A 19,838-nucleotide genomic window follows, 5' to 3' on the forward strand; every position below is an offset into this window, starting at 1 on the left:
AATAAAGTAACGAAACAATAACGATGTAATCGATAAACGATGGAATAATGGATTAGTAATAGGGTTGTTACAAGGAGTAATAAAAGTTGTTACTAGAAAAAATTGTTTTTTTTTTTGAATAAAAGTTGTTACGATAATATAACTTATAGCCTAATAATAGTAAAAGTTGTTTCAAGCATAATATAACATAATAATAATAATAATAATAATAATAATAATAATAATAATAATAATAATAATAATAATAATAAAAGTTGTTACAAGGATAATATTGAGATTTTAAATTAATATAAGGATAATTTTGACAGTGTGCAATAAAATTTGATCCTCTCCCCTCCCCACCCCTTCCCTTCTAAAAATTGAACCAACCACTTTAAATTAAAAATCTCCCCTCCCCTCCCCTCTCCTCCAAAACTCTCGCACCATTTGATGGGGAAAATTTTAGTTGAGGTGGACTATGATGGGCGCTGAATCACCGTAGAACATTACAGTATTAAACTAAGAGATCACACAGAAAATTAAAACTAAACTTTTTATCTTGTTTGGCTGAGGTAACAAGATAGTTGATTCACCAGTCCTCGAGGTAGAGGTGGCGTAAACATAATGGACTTTTCTTCATCTATTTTTTCGATTGCTATTGTACCTTTCTATCCCGAACTCAATTCTTTCCTTTGACTTTCATCTTCCATCCTTTCTTCTTATTTTCAGCCACCATGAATTACCAAAAAAAAAAAAGTACAACATTAAACAAAATAAACTTATTGTAATTTAGTTATGTTTATTTTCTATTGTTCTGCTTCCCTAATGATATTCGGCAGTCCTAGCCAGTTAAGCAACTGCATGTTCAACAAAGAAAAGAACTAACATTTACAGTTTGAAATGAACCCTTTGTGTCATATGCAACAATCAGCAGCCTAACATTTACATATATTGACCATATATGTCAGCGATGCCTACTCTAAGCAAATGCGATATCGCAGTTGAACTAATCGTTGAGAACTGAGAAGTTTATCTATCTGAGCCAACTGCACTTGTGCTGAACAAAGAGGAAAGAGCATTATAAACCAGGCCTTCAAATTGGTCAATTTGTATCCTCAATAGAGATAAACCCAAGAATAGAGTTCATATAATGAAAGATTACTTAGAAAATATTTCTACCCCCACAATTCTGTTAGGCCAACTTGGGGATCTGATTGAAACCAATAATCACCATCAACCTGCAAAAATACAAATAAAATGAATGAAAACTTTGGCCTAAAATTTCATTTTTATTTTGCAGTTTTTTGGTTATTAATTAATCATTAGAGGTTCTATTCATACATCCAAATCCGTAGGAGTAATTTGTTGAATTCCAAAAGCCTCTGAGTCAAGCGAACTTAAACTCCCAGAAGGGTTTTTCTGAAAACCTTGGTTTTCTAATAATCCCACACCCTCCATTCTGCAGCCGTTGCTACTCCGTGATGGATCTTCTAACTTTGCCTGCTTGGCACTCACACCCTCAAACTTGTGGTCGTGCTTGCTACAAGCATATAAAATATCGGTTAGAGACACATGAAATACGGACTTTAAACCAACAATGAAAAAGGATATTAACAAATAAGCACGGAGAGAACATAGTAATAAAGAAAAAAAAATTAGGGTGCAATGTTGCAGAAGAGAAGTACTTCAAGAGGTACAGATTTATCGGTCCAGTTGCACTTCTAACAATCATTCTGTACTGCCTTTGGTGGAAGCCTAATTCCTGCTCATTTGAGTGAGAAGTCAGTAAGAAACTTGTTATACTAACATATTTTAACATCCATATAAGTTGAATCCCACCTCATCAGGATCGGGGACCTCAATGAAACTAGCTTTTGGAGCCTTGATTGTAATAAGTTGCTTATTCTGTAAAAACAGTTAACAAAAGTGAGTAATAATAATGGATGCACTATATTTATACAAAGTTTTCAATACTTGGAGAAAAAGGACCTGGAAGCATGGAAGGGTAAGAATATCTTCTTTGGTAAAAAAAAGGTACCTAATGATCAAATAAACTCACTATTACATAAAGTAGCAGTAAGAAATCAAAACTCATAAAGGAAAATTTGTCAGTAGTTCTTACTTCCCGGTGTTTTCACCTTCCTCCAGGTTTCTTATAAGCTCCTTTCTTTCACTGAGAATTGACATGATAAATTTCAAGATAAAACAGATAAGTCAAAATAAAACTCAAACGATATTAGTAAGCACCTAGCGAACCTTATACACTGGTCAAGTTTGTATTCCTCGGCATATAAGCTATCAACTTCATCCTGCAATGGACCAAATTATCAGAATTGAACCAAACAATTTCCATACTGCAGAGCATTAATTTGCTAAATGGTATCATATGTTTTACACATATTTGGCATTTAACATTACTATTATAATTTGTGGGTAAAGAGTGTTTGGCTAAAGGTTCTATTACCTGAACCTAAGAAAGGGAAAATTGGAACCAAGACTGATTGCGTATATTTCATTACTATGAATTTTTAGTAATTTGACAACAGTTTCATCTATTATTTTATTTATTCATTCATTCTATGTTAATTTTCCAACATGATGATATCAAATCAAACAGCATTTAGATTGCGCATCTGCCTCATCCAACAAACAAAATAAAAAACATCATGTTATATATTGTTATGTAAAAGAGACCAGTCACATAGAAGTATTTCAATCTTGAGGGTTCTACAGAATGCATATATCTTCAGCCCAAAAGTTTCCTTTCGGCTTCAAGAAATAATGTCTTCAGTAGCTCAAGTTGGACCTTACTGCTAGTAACTTGTATTTTGTTTAGACCACTGTTATCATCCTCAGCAGCCTTAACTGTACTGCTAACAACAAATACTTCGGAGAGATTCTATTTCATCTATAGTATACAAACCGGAGATTCCTAGGTGCAATGTCTAATCGGTGACAAGAAATATGATACCACGAAGACAATAAGATTCCTGAAACCTATGACTTGGAAGAAACTAAATAGTATATAAAAAATATGGTTATGAAAAACTAAGTAGAGATGTTTACGATCCTAATTAATCATCCGATCATACCAGATGCGTAAAAGCAGGAAATGTGGAATACATATTAACCAACTGACAGGTAAAAATAGATTGACAAACCTTTAGAGATTTAACTTGATGCTCCAGTTCTCGTGGCTCAAGTCCATCACATCCCCTGTGAATAAGGCCCATCATATATTATCATTTCATTTCATAAACACGATAAAAATCAACCCAATAGTAAGTACCAGATAAAAAGATTAGATATTTACTTCCACCGTATATGGTTCTTTGAAGTTTTCTCTATCAATCCTATTCCTTCAAGAACATTTGTAATGTCATAAATTCTCCTTTTTTGAACCTGAAAAGACAAATGTCAAATTACTATTATTAAAAAATGTTAAATTATATTATACATGTATTATTAAAGCACTAGTAGGTGAAGCTCAAAATCAGGCCTGCTAATACGAACCATCGAGCATATATACAATGAAAGACAATTTCTATACCTTTAAGATCTCAGCAGTTTTATTTAGGTCAAGGGTACCATCCTTAGCCTCATTGATCAAACTGATAAATTTCTTGGTTAACAATCCTGCAAACAGTACATGATGTAACTGTTTGTCATAAAAAGAGCTAAATTAATGACGAAAAGTCATAAAAGATCACTTGAGTGTGGACATACCTAAGGAACTGTCATAACGATTGACTGTGGCTGAATTCAGAGAGTCTGATAGGAAAAATCCACCCAACATAAAATAAAAATAATGTGAGAATACAGATAATGATATACAAACTAACGCACGTTATCATACTCTAAAAGAAAATTACCTGTATTTGAAATCTGATTGGCAGATTTTGAATTTTTTGAAACTTTTGATTTACCATTATGCTTTCCTCTTTGGTTGGGTTCAGTTTGAAGAAGTGGAGGAAGATTAACAGTGTTGCTCTGACTCGGAAACGCTTCAACGTTACTACTAGTGTGCAAGTTGACATTATTGATTTCATTTCTTTGACTTAACTGCAATAGACAGTTCAATTAAATGCAAGCATTTAAAGTATGAGCGGAAATTAAATATATAATTTGTCACATTGTTGACTAATATTTGTTGGATACTTATTGTAGATTCTGATATTTATTTATTAAATTAAATTAAACCATAAGCAAACATAATTATAAGAGTTACTTGAGCTGAAAACAGAATTCAAATAAAAACTGTTAGATTCAATAAGTATGAAGACCAACAAATTGTAACATTGTCGCTCCCAATAAAATTAGTATAAGTAATGGATTTAATCTGAATTCTGAAGTGTGCCTAGAACAGTTCTAACAACTAACAAGCGGCATATCATATGAATCGTTGATATTCCACTTTAAATTCAGCGCCCAACCGCAGAGACTAATCCATATAACATAGGTGCATTCTTAGGGTCGGATTGAAACCCATGAAAGAAGAAGAGATCTCTTAACATCTTAGGTTGATTCATAATAATTGGAGCAAAACATGAAGAATAAAGTAACAGGTTAATGTACAAAAAAGATAGGATATTTTTGGTTAAATAATCTGATCCGATCGATCTTGTGTGTGAAATAAAAGAAATAAAGAAATAAATAAAAATTGAAGAAGGAAGAAGGAAGAAGAAGACTTACGGGAAACATAGAAGAAGAAGTAAAAGGAGTGAAATTGAATTGGGAAAAATGAGGAATTTGATCGTCGGTTGGAGTCGACATGAATGAATTGAATGATGAATTTACCCAACACTAGTAGTAGTAGCAGTTAATTCATTAAAATAGAGTGAGTGAGTGAGGGTTTTAGCGGCAGGAAGGAAGCTATAGTGTTGAATTTGAGGGGGAATAAATAAATAAATAAATAAATTAAAATAAAATCCTATTACGTAGGTAGCCAGGCAGCGATAAAAATAAAAATTGAATGAATATTTTCTCTTCTTCTTAAAGGGAAGGATAAGTCATGCGATGTGAATGAGATGAGATGAGATGAGATTGTCCAAAGCTAACAGAAGAAGAAGAAGAAGAAGCGGTGTGGGTGTATTGTTGTGTTGTATTGTATGAGTTCGAATACACACGCCACCCCGCCTTTTGTTCCTCTCTCTCTCCCCTCCCTCTTTGGGCCTATTCTCTCTGGGCCGCCCTCCTTCTCCCTCGTCTCTACACCCATCCATTAACAAATTAAAAAATAAAAGAGTATTACTTTTCCCACCCTATGGCCTTCTCGCGCGCCCTATTTTTTTGACCAAAATACCCTTTATCCGGACTATGTAATCCGGACAATATTCGGATCATATAATCCGAAAGCATTTGGAAATCACCCTGCCCCATGGGACTTGCAAAACATGGCTTTGGTCAGGGTGAAATACAATCCGGAAAACATAATTCAAACACAATGGTTGTATTCCGGAGAAGAAAATCTGCACGCCCTGTATTTAAACCAGGCGGGAAAAGTAGTCATTTCTTTCTGAAAAACGTAATCCGGACAGCTAGGTTATATATAGTTCTCCAGGACCTAGCTGAAGCAGACCACCTTTATCAAAAACACTCACCACACCTCTAAAAAACACTCCGTTTGGGCGAAATGATGGTTTGGAGCAGCAATCTGGCCATCAAGGAGGGTTAACATCATCATTTTCGATTGAATGCAAAGGTAATGTGTATATAAACCTTTCCCTAGTCGATTTTTAGGCGATTAACATTTGATCACGTTGTATGATCTTTGCAGTACTTTTCCGGAATATGTAATCCGGACTGCATTCATGTGATCCGGATTACGTGTTCCGGACTGTACCAGTGCAGAAACTGTGTTCATTTTCTGACTCTGCTTCACACTGTTTTCAGTCATGGTTGTTCCTGTTGATCCCCCAAATGATGATCTACCTCAGAATGAACCTCCTGTTGTGTTGCCGCTTCTTTTACTTCAAGATGCGCATGATTCCGGAAATGCCAAATCCGAGAATCCCCCACCACCACCCCCGAAAGTAGAGGATGCTCTTCCTCCTATTCCTCCAGTTGTTGCTGTTTGTATTGACCAACGAGAACATTTTACCACCAAACACAGGTTTGCAACACGCCATGATTTGCTGGAGTGGGTTCGGGAGAAAGCTAGGAAGCTTGGTTTTTCCACTGTTATTGGTAAATCCGATAATGGTGGCAATGGAAGAAACACATTTGTTACTTTGATATGTGAAAGGGGAGATTCATACACCGAGTACAAGAGAAAAAGTTGGCGTGAGATAGCTGGTTCGGTTAAATGCGAGTGTCCGTTTACGCTGAGAAGTTATTTGTTGACTGGTGGTGATTAGAGCCTCAAAGTTGGTGATGGTAAACACAACCATGGCATGACAGATGTGTTGAAAGGTCATAAAACCGCCGGTCGTCTAAACCCAAATGAACGTGTTCACCTTGAAGAGATGGTGGAATCAAACGTTCCTCCGAGGCAAATGCTTACCAACTTAAAGAAGAGGAACCGTACCACTTCAACTACCATCAAACATGTTTATAATGCTACTTACAAGTATAGGCGGTCCATTAGGGGTACGAGGAATGACATGCAACATCTCTTGAAGTCTTTGGTTGATAATGGTTACGTTTATCATTGTAGGAAGTATCATGATTCTGATGAAGTCAGTGATGTTTTTTGGGCACGTCCAGATTCTATCAAGTTGTTTAACACGTTCTCCATGGTGCTTGTGTTGGATTCAACATACAAGACAAACAAGTATCGTCTTCCATTGCTTGAGTTTGTCGGTAATACTTCTACCATGAAAACATACTCTATTGCTTTTGCCTATATGTTGTCTGAGAGGCAAGACAATGTTTATTGGGCTCTTGAGACCTGTCATGAGATGTTGCACTCCAAAGATCTCTATCCCAAAGTAGTTGTCACTAATCGGGACAATGCTTTGATCAATGTTGTGGAAAAGGTTTTCCCTAAAGCTACTACTCTGTTGTGCTCATATCACATTGGACAAAATGTGAGAGCAAAGTGTAAATTGGATTGCAAAGTGAAGGATGTCAAAGGCAAGAATGGGGAAGCGATCAAGCCGGCTTCGGTGGTGAAGACTGTGATGGCTGCATGGATGGATATTGTGGACTCCGAAACGGAGGAAGCATATATTGATAATTGGACCCGGTTCAAAGTTGTATGCGCAAAATTTCCCAAGTTTTTGGAATATGTTGAAAAAACAATTTTGGATCCGGTTAAGGAGAAGTTTGTGAGGTTTTGGGTTGACAAAAACCTTCATATGGGGAATACTACAACAAACATGGCTGAATCTGCACACGCTCGGGTGAAAAAGTATCTGAGTAGTAGTATGGGTGATTTGAGCACAAACTGGAAATCCGTTCATGACATGCTAGAGTTGCAACATACCGCAATACATGCTTCGTTTCAGACGAGCATTATCATGCTTGAACATCGGTTCAAAGACAAGGTGTTGTGGTCTAGGTTGATCCGGAACATTTCAAGGAAAGCTTTGCATCATCTCGTATTGGAGTACAATAAAGCACTTGTAATTGGTACAGATAAATCTAGATGTGGTTGTTTGAGGTTGATCACTTACGGATTCTCATGTGCGTGTATGATAGCTTTGAAGATCAAGAACGGCACTGCCATCCGTTTGGAAGAAATTCACACCCACTGGAAGAGGTTGAGGTTCGAGTACGAGGTTGACACGAAGCTTCAAAAAGAAGAAGACATCTCTCTATTGCCAGAATGGGATATTCTCCAGGTATTTTTTCTCAAAATTGTCTCTGTTTATGTTCTGCCCAGGATTTCTGATTCTGTATTATGTACTGGCGCAATCCGGATTATATACTCCGGACATAGTTGATGGGTTCCGAAAAATATAATCCGGAGAGGTAACATTTACGCCCCATGCAAGTGCATTTAAGGCTCATGCATGGGGTGTATCGGGAAGTTCCGGATTTTATAATCCGGATTACCTTATGTGGTTCGGAAAATAGAATCCGGACTATATCAGTAGTGGTAACAGAATGCATGTTTCTGACTGTTTTCCATCAACAACGATAATGACAGTTTTTTACACATTGTAGGCCCGGTTCAATGACGCCGATTACAACATGAAGGTGCATTTGAAAGAACAATTCCGACAATTTGTTTTACCGGAAACCACCTCTATGCGTCCACCGCCAAATAAGGTCACCACCAAAAGAGCTCCAAAGAAAGATAAGCAAAGCATTCGATCGACAAGGCGGTCCCCTTCCCTATGGGAGATTGTTGACTCCCAGGAGCAAGAAACACAAGGTTCACAAACACGGTCAACAGGGACGAGTAGAAAGAGTGCACGGAAAAGCAACATGTCTCCTACTCCTCCTAAGCCAATTCCAAAAAATCCAAAGAAGCCAACACCCGTTGAAGTCCACATACCACACAATGACCAAATCCCAATTTGGATGCATGACTTTATTGAAAAGGTTACGGATGTACCCGGTGATGGCCATTGTGGGTTTCGAGAAGTTGCGGTCCTACGTAACTTGACTGTTGATGATCACGTATTAGTTCGGTACAACCTTTACAAAGAGCTTATCAGTGTAGAAAATGGCCGCTATCAGAGGATGATTAATGATAATATGCGGTATAAAGAGGTCTTAGACGCTCTATCCTACTCCGGTATTGGCAATGCACCACCGGATAAATGGATGACATTGCCTGATATGGGGTTCCTCATCGCACAGAAATTCAGCCAAACAGTTGTTGTGTTGTCCATTGGGAAATCAGAAACCTTTTTCCCTCTATGTGGTCCACCACCGCCTCCAACTATCGATCTGTTGATATGTCTGGCATATGTGAATGACAACCATTTTATGGCCTTGAAATTGAAGGATGGTTGTCCGATTCCTCCCACTTCCGCTCTATGGAGACAATACCATCGAGAGGATGCAGACACCAGGCCTGATAGATATGTCACCCGGATGGCAGATTATAATGAGCTAAGTCGGGCGGCGGGTGTAGCGGTCATAGAAGAAGATGAAGAATAGTACATTGTTGAAAATCTTGATCCCGGTGAGAGGGTTGGTGCTGGTCCTGCTCCTGGTGTGAATGTTGAAGTGGATGATAGTCCCATTGATTTTTCGGCGCCATAGATTAGATATATATCATTAGTTTAGTTGAAATGTATATCATTAGGTGAAATGTGTAATGATATAAATTCAACTTTTTTTGGTATAATGATATATATATATATATATATATATATATATATATAATCATTTTTTGATATAATATTTAAGTTAATTGTCTTTTATACAAACATATATAATGATTTATTGGAAAAAAAATGATAAAAACCACAATGACATGCAAATCTGTTTCAGTTCTGTGCACTGGTGCAATCCGGAATATATAATCCGGAATGTCCCGAGGGTAAAATTGGAAAAAATATATGGCGCGCGAGGAAAGACATAGGGTGGAAAAAGTAATACTCAAAATAAAAAACAAAATATTTTATAGATGAGTCATGACGATCCTCTTCTTTTTTCTCAATTACTATAATTTTTAAAATATAAAATACAAATGTGTCATTAAGTGAGTCTTGCCTCTATAATTCTTAAAAATCCCTTTCGTCTAAATTTATCCATCTAGACAGAGAAAAAAAATAGGGTTAATAGGCTTTTACCCCCCTGTAATATAGGTGACTTTTGGTTTTGCCCCCTAGAAAATTTTTTTTTTAGATTCCGTCCTCGTAAAATGAAGATTCTTTGGTTTTGCCCCCAGACCCCAATGAGTCAGCAGAATCTCCTACTTGGCACGTGACGTCAGCAGATTCTGCTGACGTGGCGCGCTGACTGTATAATTATTTTTATTTTTTATTTTTTTTATTGGGATACACGTGGCATTTTTATTTTTTTAAAAAAAATATTTAAAAAAATAAAAAAAATTTGGAAAATTGAAAAATTAATAAAAAAATTAAAAAATTCTGGAAAATCGAAAAATAAATAAAAAAATTGAAAAAAATATTAAAAAATTCTGGAAAATTGAAAAATTAATAAAAAAATTTAAAAAAATTAAAAATTCTTGAAAATCAAAAAATTAATAAAAAATCTGGAAAAATGAAAAATTAATAAAAAAACTGTAAAAAATATTAAAAAATTCTGGAATTTTTTTTAAAGAAATTAAAGAAATCTGGAAAAATTAATCAAAATAAAAAAGTATCTGAAAAAATTTATAATAATAAAAAATGATTAAAAAAATAAAATAATCTAATAAAATGAAAAATAATGAAAAATTTCTGGAAAATATTTAAAAAAATTCGAAATTTTCAAAAAAAATTAAAAAGATTAATCATTTTTAAAAAAATGAAATTTTTGAAATTTTCATACGTATTTTTCGAAATTTTGATTAGTATATATGCATTCATCACTTTAAAATTTAGTTTTGTATGGTTGTATTAGGTCTAGTTTAAATTTGAAGACATGCAATTGAAATAAAACGAACCAACATGTCATAACATTAGTGAATGAGAAAGCTAGATTAATAGAGTTCGATATTGCACCCGATAGAAGAACAACCGGCAAAATTCCAGGAAATACTAATTAGTTGTAATTTTTAAATGGTCGAGAAAAGGGAAAATAATGGGCGATAATAGAACACATGAATCAACGAATGTAGTAGACATTGTTGAAAACAAAATTTCGAAAAATACGAATGAAAAATTCAAAAATTTCATTTTTTTTAAAAATGATTAATCTTTTTAATTTTTTTTGAAAATTTCGATTTTTTTTAAATATTTTCAAGAATTTTTTCCAGAAATTTTTTATTTTCCAGAATTTTTTCATTATTTTTCATTTTTTAATATTTTTTACAGTTTTTTTATTAATTTTTCGATTTTCAAGAATTTTTAATTTTTTTATTAATTTTTCAATTTTCCAGAATTTTTTAATATTTTTTTTCAATTTTTTTATTAATTTTTCTATTTTCCAGAATTTTTTAATATTTTTTTCAATTTTTTTATTAATTTTTCAATTTTCCAGAATTTTTTAATATTTTTTTTCAATTTTTTATTAATTTTTCATTTTTCCAGAATTTTTTTCTTCTTCAATTTTTTATTAATTTTTCAATTTCTTTATATTTTTTAAAATTTTTTTTATTAATTTTTCAATTTTTTAAATATTTTTTTAAAAAAATAATAAAAAATGCCACGTGTACCCCAATAAATAAATAAAAAATAAAAATAATTATACAGTCAGCGCGCCACGTCAGCAGAATCTGCTGACGCAGCGTGCCACATAGGAGATTCTGCTGACTCAACTGGCTCAGGGGGCAAAACCAAAGAATCTCAATTTTACAAGAACGGAATCTAACAAAAAAATTTCCTAGGGGGCAAAACCAAAAGTGACCTATATTACAGGGGGGTAAAAGCCTATTAACCCAAAAAAATATATCGTTTGAAATGCAAGAAAATAATAAAAGTGGCTATCCTCTCCTTTTTTTTTTTTTATCATTGTTATTGAACATCTCTAATAAAGAGTTTTTTATTTAATAAAGACATCAACTTATTAAGATCACATTGAAGGAAAAAAAAATGAATGGCTATTAGTTGCACGACAACTATACAAGGATTTTTTTTTTCTCTCTTCACCAACTAACGGGTTCTATGGTCAAAATAAGAAAAAACAGGATAAAAGTTGATTCCACTATCTCAAATTGACTATGTGTTACTCTCTGCAATTTCTTTTTATTTATTTTTTGGGTCATGTTAACTTGTGCCCTAAGGACACAAGTTAAGGAACTTAAAATAGAATTAAGTAATAAATTATATGTTGAAAAAATAACTTTTGAAACTTTCAAGGCATTGAATGCACAATTTTCAAGAAAATACTTTTACTTTTGGTTCCTTAACTTATGCCCCAAGGACACAAGTTAACATTTCCCTTATTTTTTAAATGCACACATTAAAGTGCATATTAATGGCACCTATTCAATGACTATTTTTAGTTATTATTACTGGAGTCATTGAATCATTAATTGATACTTTTATTAAAAATTATAAATAAGTGATGTTTACATATGTGATCCATTTAATGTTTCTTTGTAAATGCTTATGCGTGTTTAATTATCATACATTCATTTAACACATCATTTTCTCTCTATCTTTCTATTTCCATTAGTTCACTAACATATCATATTTATCACATCATTCTTTTTTTTAAAGGATCACGTCACTCTATTTATTTATTTCTTTGTCAAGGTGTAGAATATATATTAGGTGTCTAGATTTCCAAAACTATATTAGAGAATAGAAAATGGAGATGATTTTAACTCATAAGTGATTTTGATTTTCCATGTTTATTTTATTCGACCAAAACATTTGTATTGTTAAGGTGTACATTTATGATCTCCTTCTCCCAAGTTGGATTCTTCTAGCAGCAGTTCTTAGTTTATGTTTACTAAAAAATATTTATTAGCCTGGTCCATGCTTTGATTCGCCCGGTTCACCAAACCGGAGGTTTGACTCAACCAATTCGACCAGCCGGTCCCGGTCCGGTCTAGTTTTTTAAATAATGCATGGATGGAACATCCACAATATGCAAGTATCCATACTCATTACTCTGCTACTGTACTAGTCGTCAACTCACAAAGTTCAACTACATTTTACACAATATTATTAGAGACAGTTAGATACATATGACACACGAAAACAAAACAAAAATACTTGTTTCAAAAAGAAAAGAAACTTGAATACAAAACCCGGTTAGGTAATTATTCTGGTAATGTAATGCATATAGCATACTTATACTCGCTAAAATTCATACAAACTCATCATTCATCATGGAACTTCTTGGCTAGTTCCCTTTTTCCTAGAAAAAATACCTCCGATAAGTGGAATTAATGACTTCTTCTTCTTCTTCCTAAGAGAAGGGTGCCTTTCCAACTTCTCAACACCTTGATGACCTTGAGGTAACATGACATGAGAAATGGACGGTGGATTCGCGAACGTCACATACCTTTTCTTTTGAAACTCCATCATTAATTCTTCATCAAATCTTGAACTTTTCACTTCAAAGGTTGTTAAATTCTCAACAAACTTCACATCTTCAGTTTCTGATGATTCCACTTGATTTTTTTCAGTTTCGCGTTGCTTCAATTGTTCGAGCTCTTGCTTCGTGTGTTCGAGTTCTTCCTGGAGAGATGACATACAATGTGCCATTAACATGCTTTCTTCTTTAGCTTTCTCTAGATTCTCTCGTGTCTCCTCCAGCTCAGCTGTAACGTTTTCAACCCTTGAAGACTGATCAACCCCATTTTCATTTGCTCCATTATGAATCTATAGATTAGAAGACATAGAGAGAAACAACAATAAATTATTAATAATGTGTGGAAGTGTAAATTTTAAACCATAAACAAGTGATGATGAGGAAATTAGATTGTCATATAATCCTTATTAATCTCTATTCTCTAAGATGCACAAAATAATTTTGGTGTGTGTAAATTAAGCTATCTGAGCCGATACTAATCTTACACAGTAATCTAATGTTTTTACTTTTTACATACCTACGGATCAATAATTAAATTTCTGACCAAATGATTAAGAATTTGAGTATATCTATCACTCATGTCGCACCATATTGTAAGACTACATTGAAAACACAAATGAATTTACTTACATATAGTGCACAGACAAAAGTAAAAATTAAAAGCAGAGTATATTTTATTTTTTTTCACTTCCTTTATTCAATTAGACGGTGAAGAAAGCAAAAGACACAAATACAAGCAAGCACATGACACACTCTGCAAATTGATGACAATTTGTACTTGTAGTTTGTACCCTGTTTCAAAGTAACATAGGATAGGAGAATCTTATTGATGGATGGTATTCAATTAAAATGTCCAAGAATTCCTCTTGGCCATTATTTTTTTAATAAGTATATAAAATATAACCATCTAATGGATAATATTTGGATTGTGCGTAACTCAATCTTACAAAATCGGTTTGTAAGGCGAGGACTACCCCACTTACAAACATATTATAATGTCGTATATCACAGAACGTAGGACTCTTGACATGCAAGTATGAAATGAGAAGTCAAAGAGTGACACATCCAAGTTTAATTGGTGATTTAAATAATTCAAGTAATTAACCTAACCATTTTGATACTCTAATAAAATTGAATGATGTGATGGTGTATAGAACCTGGTGTTTGAGTTTAGTTGCAGTTGCATAGAGCTCTCCAGCTAAAACTTTATCACCGAATAATGTAACAGCCTCTTTGACGGACCTGAATGGCGCCCTTGTGTCTATCTCTGTATTTCTGGTGAGCAGCATCACACCCTCTTTCTTCTTATTCATCTTTGTGTTATGAGAGATAGAGAGAAGAATGAGATAATTAGGTTGGTTATAAGTAGTAGTTAGTAATGAACAATATTAAAGGAGACAATTGGCATAATATATGGTATGAAGATTGGAAGCTTCGTTTCTTCGCGTCCACTTCACTAGAACAATTCTGTTATACTATCTCAGAAATAGAGCCAAAGCGGTGGGTGGATATGCTATTTGTCTTGGATATTGTTCCTATTTTATGTTATGTTATGTTGGACCTAACCTAAATTGCCCAAACTTTGTTTTATATTTAACAGAATTGAAGAGGACCCTTCACCCATAGCCAACTTTTGTTTCCCCCACTACTACCATAGGACTTGTTGTCTTAGAGAAGCTAGCATTTCCAAAGAGAGAAGCTAACTCAATGTATAGAATCTTTTATTCCTTTGCTCCCAAGATTGAATATACACCACTATGCATGGTTGCCAAGTTACCAAGCAACCTATCCTACCTTTGTTCTTAATTAGTGATACTTTTTAATGGAAACCTTAATTTTAGTTTGTCGATATTCTTTTTCAGACTTTATCTATTTTTAACGTGAAATTTGAGTGTTTTTCGATATAGCTAGCTAGATACGAGGACTGGTTTTATTTTTATCCAACGGTGTACAAATACATTTTTATATTATTGATTAAATTTGTTCTACATAACCCAAAAACATTTAGATGAGATGGTAAGAGACAATTTAGCTAAAGATCACGAGTGAGTTGTCACTCATCACAGTCCTATCTGACTTGATAGATTAATCTCTGCATGTACACAGAGATACCCGGGTTTACACCAAAAACTTGTTATATATACATAAAGTGATATAAAGGGTTTGCTAATGAAATTTTTGTGGGGTATCTAAACTCCATTAGATTAATGCCTTGCGTGATTAGTTACATATGACAATGATAGCATATTCAAGCTAACTAGAGTATCCATTTTTTATGTATCACAATTTATTTAAAAAATGAAAATGTTAACTAGGACTTCCGACACATTATTTAAGAATCATAAGTAATAAAGTATTTACGAAAAATATGCGTAATCAATGCATTGGAAATCGAAACATTTAATTTTTTTAAAAAATAATTGTTTATTTTAGAATGCTTAAAAAGTGTTTGGAACGCTTGTTAACAATACAACTTAAAACAGGGAAAAATTAACTTGTACCCTTGAGACATAAAGTTAAGAGACTAAATGTAGAAGTTTTTTCTTAAAAGTTGGATATTTAAGGTCTTAAAAGTCATCTTTTCAATATAAAACTTTTTAACTTGTGTCTAACATGTTAGCATGGCTCTTAAAAAATGCCTTTCAGTCAACTTAGTTTTTCCCATTATTCTTTTTTCATCAATAGTTTCATAAATTGTAAAAAAAAAAAAAAGTTTCATAAATATTTTCACAGACAATAGTTTCACAAATTGAATCCTTCGGGCTGACCTTCTGGGCCCTTGCTATCCAACAGTTGCAGTTCTTAGAGGAACATTGAAATTCTTCTGCAAGAGCAATTAGACTGTTCGAAATGAGGAAAGAGACTCACCAACTAATAATAAATCCATCAAATTACGTTCAATTCACAATTTGTTTAAGGGAACTCACAACTGCTTTGTACTATAGTATTTTGGTTTTAGTATTTCGTACTCCGAATTAATATTAATTTTATTTAAAATCTTAGAGGATAAAAATTAAGTATTGAGCTGCATAATTCAGACTAATTTTATTAATTACAAATTTAATTTTAGGAGAAAAATTATGAAACATAAACAGTTCCATTAAATTGCATTTTTAATCAGCACCAAACAAACCACGTTGCAAGTGTACTGCTTCTGAACCTTGGCAATCAGCAGACAACATGCGTGTTTCCATAAAGTCTATCTTAATCTTAATATATATATAAATGTTAAACAGTTCTGATTAACTCTAATCCCGCCTTTTTTGAGGGTTTTGAAAAATATTTATGAAAAAAATTCTCTCCATACTGCTTCTAAACCTTGGCAATCAGCAGACAACATGTGTGTTTCCATAAAGTCTATCTTAATATATCATGGGTTTGAATCTTTGGAGAGAATTTTTTTCATAGATATTTTTCGAAACCCTCAAAAAAGGCGGGATTAGGGTTAATCAGAACTGTTTAACATTTTGTTGGTTACTTCAAAGCATTTTGACCACCAAGCCACTTACTGTTTTTGTGTTATCATTTGACTTCCACTACATGATATCCAACATTAAACTCCCTTTTTTAAAAACCAATTAATACCTTTTCCATCATACGGTAACTTTTTTCAAAAAATTTGTTCATTGTTTAAACATGTCGACAACTAATGATATAGTCAATCTGATGTTTATGGATTAAAATCGAAATAAACCCGTGCATCGCACGGGTCATGGTCTAGTAAACAATAACAGTAATATAGTGTACGTTATTTGGCAACCTGCTTGTCCCTTCCTTTTGTTTGGTAATTGTATTCCCCTGGATTGTTATACACTAGTGTAACGCCCCGTGCCAAGCACGGGATACATTTTATTTAAAATTATTTAACAGGGTTTACATATAAATAAGTTTTTTTAGCTATTATTTGATTTTTTTAGTTTGATTTCATTTCAGAATTTTGACATTATGTAGTACTTTATCTTCATATTTAAAATTGAGACAATAAATCATTGTTTATCGGGACAAAAAAGTTAAATTTTATAAAGATATAACTTGTCATACCCCAAATTTTGACCACTTTTCTTGGTTTTTTTTTTTTTTATTCGTATCTTTTGCACAATTAAAACCGTTTTATTCGCATTTAATTAGTTAGAATTTTTATTCGTATTTTTTTTAAGCAGTTAAGAAACTTTTCATTCGTATTTTAATTAGTTAGAATTTCTATTTATATTTTTAATTAGTTAAAATCTTTTATTTGTTCGTCCCCTTTTTATTAATCTCTTTTTATTTCATTTCTTTTTAATTTTCGCTTTTATTGTAGTAATTAATCACATTTCTGTTTTATTAGTCTTAAGTATTTTATTATTAGTCTTTGGTCTTCAGTCCATGTGTCAAGTTATAGTTGGTCCAAGAAGCATCTATTTCTTTCCTTTATCTCCAAGTTTCTTCAAGGGCTTTTTTGTCATCTGTCCATTTATCCCTCTTAACCTAATGTGTCACTATAAATAACTCCCAATCATTGGAGAGGGGAGGCTGCACTTACTCCCACACAAACATTTTCCAAATCGGCAGACCCAAGGAAATGGATCCAAACACCATTTTTTCCCAATTCCTCGAAGAACACCCCAACAAGTTCCAGCCATTTTTCTCCTCTTCTCAGCCGTAACACACATACCTAATTAACACAGTATCTCATCAATTCATACACCAACAACACATAAACTCTCAAAAATTGTCATCACACTCATAAAACAATACTACTGAATCCTTAAACCTTCATTCATAATAAAACCTACAACATAGCACCATTTTCGAGTAGCAAAACAGAAGCTCGTAATCCATCACCATACAATACCGAAGCTGAAAACGAAACAGAGAAAGAAGAACGAAGAGGAGCTGAAGCAGATCCGAAGGAGGAAGGTCGAATGCAAGAGAACGTAGCAGAACCTGTTTGAGAAGAAACGGAGCTTCAACGTCGCAACAACAACAGATCCGAAGAGGAATAAACAAGCCGGAATCAGAGAACAGAACTGAAGAAGGAGTGGCGCCGCTTTAAGCTACCAACACAGGACCAGATCGGAGCAGGTAAACGAGAAAAAGGAGGGTTTCGTCGAAGCTCTTAGCACCAACAACGTCCAGATCGAAATCAAACAGAGGTAATCGATTTTGTCCTTGTGTGGTATGCTAGTCTTAGATTTAGGTTGATCGTGTTATGTTTTGAAACTCCAATACCAAGTCCGAGCAGAGAAGAGAGGGAAGAACGTTTTGACGTAAAAGGTTTTTTTGAAAAGAAAAAAAAAGATTAATTCCGGTGCGGCGGCGCTCCGGCCAGCCACCACACCGTCATAAATCCGTTCGTCCTCTTTCTCTCTTCCGATGAACTGGTTTGGAGAGCAATTTGTTTACATTTTGTGAAGAAAACCAGCAAACCCCTTTTATTTGGTGCTAAACCGAACCGGGTTTTTAACCCATCAGACCCATAACCCATGGATCCTGGACCGACCCAAACCCAAGCCCTTTCTGATTTGCTGCAATAGTTTGCTAAGGCCCATTTGCATTCCTGTTATTTGTATCACTACAATTTTGATTTCCAAACCCCCCCCCCCCCCCCAGTATACTGTCTGCACACTCCCTGCTCCTTGTTATCTTGTTCTTTGATTGCACTGCTTTCATATATTTTCACTTGACATTTTAAGTGTCATACTCTTTTTTTTAAAAAAATAAAAAATCATTATCTGCATTTTTAAATCGAGTAAATCTCTTCACATCACGTATTTTGTTTTGTTATGGTATAATTTGCTTAAATCCTAGTAATTGTTTTCATGCATTTCAAATCACATAATCTTTATATCATAGAAAGTTTTATCATGCATTCTATTCAAATATGGTCATGTTTCTGGCATTTTAGTTCGAAACCGTTTTTCATATCATGTTTTTTTATTCAATTTTGTTCAAAGATTTAATCCGTGTCTCATGCATCTTATTTTTGACTATAATTCATGCATTTTAATGTTTTAACTTTCGTATCATGTTTTTTTTTTTAGGGTCGTTAAGTGGTTTAAATTTTTATTTCGTGCATCTTTGTAGTATCTTCATGTCTTATACTTTATTCGGTAGCTTATCCTTTTATGTGGTTTTACCTTGTGTTAATTTTGCTTTAATATTCCAATCTTTATTTCATGCTTTACTTTAAAAATCTTAACATCATTGCATTTTATCCTAGTATATGATGCTTTTAAATTTCTTATCATCTCATCATATTAGGCTTGCTTTAAATTTTAGTATAATCTCATGCATTTTCTTCTCCATTGCAATTTATTTAATTTTCATGACATTAGTGTGTATTTTAGGGATTGATGTAATTTACTTTCGCGCATTTTTATTTCTTGCTTTAGAATGCCCCTAGGATGGTATGTAATAGCGTAGTAAATGCACACACCGACACAAGCACCGACACTATCACTTTATTTATCGCTTTACGCTTGCTTTATTTTTTTCGCATCGTTACGCTAATTTACCGTTAGTTTAGCAAAACCTTTTTATCTCAAAAATCAAATGAGCAAAAGTCAAATTAGTTTTCTTAATAAACCTTGGATCCAAATCCAAGTTGTTTTCCCTTTATTTTCTTAAATCAAATTCCTAATTGAACTTTAATCAAACTTAGACTATCTTTCGCAAATAAAATGAAACAACCTCACTCCAATTTTATTCTTCTATACCTTGAGGTCTCGCAATCCTTCTCAAAATCATTTTCAAAATCAAATTAAAATCAACCTAACCCACAAAAACATTTTTGAGAGTGAACTACGACGGTTTTGATCCCTTTAAGG

At 33.5% G+C, this 19,838-nt stretch overlaps 2 protein-coding genes and 1 pseudogene across 3 annotated transcripts; 1 reads left to right on the forward strand and 2 right to left on the reverse strand.

Annotated features, from left to right (window-relative positions):
• Nucleotides 1-743: 743 nt before the first annotated feature.
• Nucleotides 744-5,089, reverse strand: LOC146942971 (transcription factor E2FC-like). Of its 2 annotated transcripts, XM_085757074.1 has the most exons (14): nucleotides 4,672-5,089; nucleotides 3,852-4,041; nucleotides 3,706-3,750; nucleotides 3,530-3,615; nucleotides 3,293-3,381; nucleotides 3,141-3,195; nucleotides 2,236-2,288; nucleotides 2,102-2,152; nucleotides 1,969-2,017; nucleotides 1,819-1,884; nucleotides 1,665-1,741; nucleotides 1,321-1,519; nucleotides 1,142-1,217; nucleotides 744-1,036 (listed from the first exon to the last, which is right to left on the reverse strand). In XM_085757074.1, the coding sequence occupies exons 1-13, from the start codon at nucleotides 4,750-4,752 to the stop codon at nucleotides 1,155-1,157; spliced, it is 1,104 nt and encodes a 367-aa protein (XP_085613200.1). In that variant the 5' UTR covers nucleotides 4,753-5,089; the 3' UTR covers nucleotides 744-1,036; nucleotides 1,142-1,154. The 2 variants fall into 2 exon arrangements, with proteins under 2 accessions (XP_085613200.1, XP_085613199.1); XM_085757073.1 differs by having other exon boundaries at nucleotides 744-1,217.
• Nucleotides 5,090-5,867: 778 nt separating this feature from the next.
• On the forward strand, nucleotides 5,868-9,033 carry LOC146942972 (uncharacterized; annotated as a pseudogene).
• A 3,582-nt stretch (nucleotides 9,034-12,615) lies between these two features.
• Nucleotides 12,616-14,708, reverse strand: LOC146942973 (WEB family protein At1g75720-like). Its single transcript, XM_085757075.1, has 2 exons — nucleotides 14,187-14,708; nucleotides 12,616-13,319 (listed from the first exon to the last, which is right to left on the reverse strand). Exons 1-2 carry the CDS (start codon nucleotides 14,340-14,342, stop codon nucleotides 12,822-12,824), a joined length of 654 nt encoding a protein of 217 aa, XP_085613201.1. The 5' UTR covers nucleotides 14,343-14,708; the 3' UTR covers nucleotides 12,616-12,821.
• Nucleotides 14,709-19,838: the final 5,130 nt, after the last annotated feature.

This window comes from Medicago sativa, chromosome 3 (assembly GCF_051527215.1).
Source record: "Medicago sativa cultivar Bolivia chromosome 3, Bolivia_mono, whole genome shotgun sequence".
Lineage (NCBI taxonomy): Eukaryota > Viridiplantae > Streptophyta > Magnoliopsida > Fabales > Fabaceae > Medicago > Medicago sativa.